The 3,585-nt window shown below is 28.6% G+C and overlaps 1 protein-coding gene across 1 annotated transcript; it reads right to left on the bottom strand.

Moving 5' to 3' along the window:
• Positions 1-1,482: 1,482 nt before the first annotated feature.
• On the bottom strand, positions 1,483-1,854 carry LOC140809127 (cysteine proteinase inhibitor 1-like). The gene has a single exon (XM_073166617.1). The coding sequence runs from the start codon at positions 1,852-1,854 to the stop codon at positions 1,483-1,485; it is 372 nt and encodes a 123-aa protein (XP_073022718.1).
• Positions 1,855-3,585: the final 1,731 nt, after the last annotated feature.

Here is a 3,585-nt window from a genome sequence, read left to right as displayed (position 1 = left end):
CTGAAGTGGGTGTGTACAAATGTTGTACTGTAATATCCAAAGTCTTTTAGTTATACCTTCTGGAAACAGACGAAGGGGAGACGTAGAAGAGTTTATCTTCGAACTTCCATAAACAACTGCTGTCTACTGCTTTATTGTTTTTCCAACTACTTCATCAGATTGTTTCCGCACGTTCTACTGTAATCAGGTGAAAGTATTTGCACAAGATCAACTACTAGCGTTAACAGGATTTTAGTACCTCATCAGAACGAAAAACGAGTAGAGTTTATTCACCCCCCATCTAAACTCAACTTCGATCCTCAACATTAACTTTTGTAAAATTTATATATTTCCAAGATCCACGACCATTGTAGACTTTATTCTTTAAAAAAGGGAAAAAAATTCCATACGAAATAATAATAACTAGAAAAATAGAGAATTGAGAAAAAAAAATTGATGAATATATTAGGTAATTTTAGTGGTAAAGGGTTCATATGTAAATAATATCGCTATGTTTGAAAAAAAAAAGTAAGATCTATTATTTGAGGGGACTGAATTTTTTGAAGTTCGAGTCAAGCTCCCAAAAACAAACAGATAAAATCAAAATGTGAAAACTTAGTACAGTAAAACTCATCATAGGAAAAGTTAGTAAACCAATAATGTTAATTTTTGTCCGGCAAAACTTTGTGTGAAACGGTCTCACGGGTCGTATTTTGTGAGACATATATCTTATTTGAGTCATCCATAAAAAATATTACTTTTCATGCTAAGAATAAAAAAATACATTTTATATATTTACTTATTTACGATTTCGGTCATCTATGTTGTCAAAATTCTTTTTAATACGTTATCTTTGTTTTTTTTTATTAAACAATAGTCTGTGTAAAATAGTTTAGACTAAAAAATGATTTTATTACAATTTAACATGGTCCACTTTCGTAGTTATCTCAATACAAATGAAAGGTCGATCTTCGAAAAGATTACAAACTTTTTGGAGACAATGAGCTAGAAAGATGTTTGCTAAAAAAATATAAAAGACATTATAAGATGTTAAAATATGTTGTTTAATAGCTTATATGTGGTTTTAAAAAAGTTGGATCACTCAAAGTTAATTTTCGAAGAGCTTATTTAGTATTTCTAAAACCTATAATAATTTAACATCCCAAAATTCAATGAAGGAGATCTCAATTTATGTCCAAAATTATTTTTTCATATCAGATACTAGGGGTGTTCAAACTTCGGATAAAACCGAAAAAACCGAAAATCCAAACCGAAAAAACCGAACACCAAACCGAACCGAAAACCGAATTTTATAATTCGGATATAAATGTTAAAACCGAAATTAATTTGGTTCGGTTTCGGATTATAAATGTCAAAACAGAACCGACCGAAAAAACCGAAATTAATTAAATTAATAATGTTATTTTTATTTATATTATTTATTGAGATGATATTAAAGACTTTTTTATTTAGGACACTAGCGTTACATATATGATATCATCCTTAAACTTTCACAAAAGAGCTTAGTTCCCTGAAATGCTTCCAAGGCATGTCCCAGACCACGGCCTCGTAATTTCCCGGCGCATTGCCGGCAGCCTTATCATTCGCGATGATGACCAATCTGTAATTCGTACCTTCGACTACTTGGGTTTCACCCTTCACCACCTTTACAAACTCCAACTGCGCGTTAGCCTTCTTGTTGTGCTCCGACACCGCGAATCTAGCGATTTCCAACACTTTTAGAACATTTACGTTCGGAATCGGCTGCCAGTTGCCAACGATGACACTAGGCGAAATGGCCAAGGCTTGGTAATGAAATGATGCCACCAATATCAAGAGGATCGCTGAGAGAAGAGGGCAAGATTTCAGTTGCATTTTTTTTCTTTTTGCTGTGAAGAATGCTTTGTGTTGGTTTCTTTCTTATTTTGTGTGGAAATAGGCAGTGATGTTGTGTAATTTATATAGCACTGCAACTACTTTGCAATTGTGTCATTTGACATATTTGCCCTCAGCTTTTGGTTAGTTGCCTGTTTTTAACTCCAGATGTATGTAATATATATACTTTTAAGATTACAATAATAATGTCATTATGCACACACATTTTGGGAACTATTTTTTATACAAGTGAGTCAATAATTATTTATTATAATATTAGACACTTTTTGTGTAAAATAATAGATAAATTTAAATTTATATAATTTAATTCAAAATTTATTTTTTATAATATAAAATGAATTGAATTTTTTTTACTGAAAAATGTATATATTAGAAATAAATAAAATACAATTACAAATGATAGATTATGTTAAATAATTATTAATCTTTACTACTCCAAAATAGGGGATGCAATTTCAAATTGAGAGTATTTTAGGTAAAAACAAAAAAGGCTTCACCAAGCACATCAAATTGTTTTGCACATACATTGTATGTATAATGGAAAATTATTATTTCAAAAAATAAAAAGGATAAAATTATATTTTTGGTTATATAACTTAAATGTTTTTCATATTTAACTATGGTATCGGTCAATTCATATTTGTGATCCTCTAGCTTGCATATATTTTTCAATTTTAATCATTTTTTACGTTGCATCATACATGTCTACAATAAGTATCATCGTCACGTCATTAATTTTTCGATGACACACCATCATATTCAGGTGACATGTCTTCATTTTCCCTGATAATTCAACTCTTAGTTGAAAAAATGTGTAAATTAGTGGACAAAAATTATAAATTGACTAATAACATGACAAAAATGAAAAACATGCAAGTTATACTACCAAAATTTTAATTTTCCATGTGTACAAAATAGTGTCTACAATATATAATTACATATTTAATTCATATTTTTATTTTACCAACTAAACTAAATTTAATTTAATTTTACTAACAATAATATATTTTATAAAAAATTAAATATAATTATAAATGATGGATAATTTTTAAAATGTATTTTAATTGTTTAACAATGTGAATATTTTATGTATAGCAAAAAGTTTCTTCACAGTCTTCAAGTATAGTGTCCGAGTGGATAGAGTAGGTGAATGTTTAACCAATAGTCAAGAGTTCGATTATTACTATCAAAACCTTCTCGGACGAGCTTTGTGTGCATGATTTACATGGCTAACGTGGTTTGCATACTGTTATATTACTCCGAAATTTTTTCAATATGCACCGAAACGTAATGGCTGCGGGTTACCACATCATATAAAAAAAGCTTCTTCTCAAACCACACCATTTTTTTAAGGGATATGCAGTGAATTTTAGTTAAAGCTTTTATTGTCTTTTAGGAAGATTATGATGAAGGAAAGTGGGGAACTGAAAAATTATAACTTCTGTTTGGACAAGTACTTTAAAATATTTTTATTGTTTTATAAGTGAAAAAATTAAATTATGTGTTTCTATAATAGTTTAGTAAAACTTTTTGTGAAAAATATTTTTAAAAAAGTGTTATCAAAGTATATTTTTGAAATAACAATTGAGAGGTTTTTTATGTTTTTATAATTAAAAAAACGTGGGTTAAAGAGAATTAAAACATTTTTATTTTTTATCAATTGTTGTCAAACACCTTTATAATTATTTTTAACTTTAAAATCGATTTTTT

The sequence above is a fragment of the Primulina eburnea genome, chromosome 13 (assembly GCF_022965805.1).
Source record: "Primulina eburnea isolate SZY01 chromosome 13, ASM2296580v1, whole genome shotgun sequence".
Taxonomy (NCBI): domain Eukaryota; kingdom Viridiplantae; phylum Streptophyta; class Magnoliopsida; order Lamiales; family Gesneriaceae; genus Primulina; species Primulina eburnea.
This window is presented reverse-complemented; position numbering and strand designations above follow the sequence as displayed.

Coding starts and splice junctions, on each gene's coding strand:
- LOC140809127 (XM_073166617.1), bottom strand. CDS start 1,854: ATGCAACTGAAATCTTGCCCTCTTCTCTCAGCGATCCTCTTGATATTG.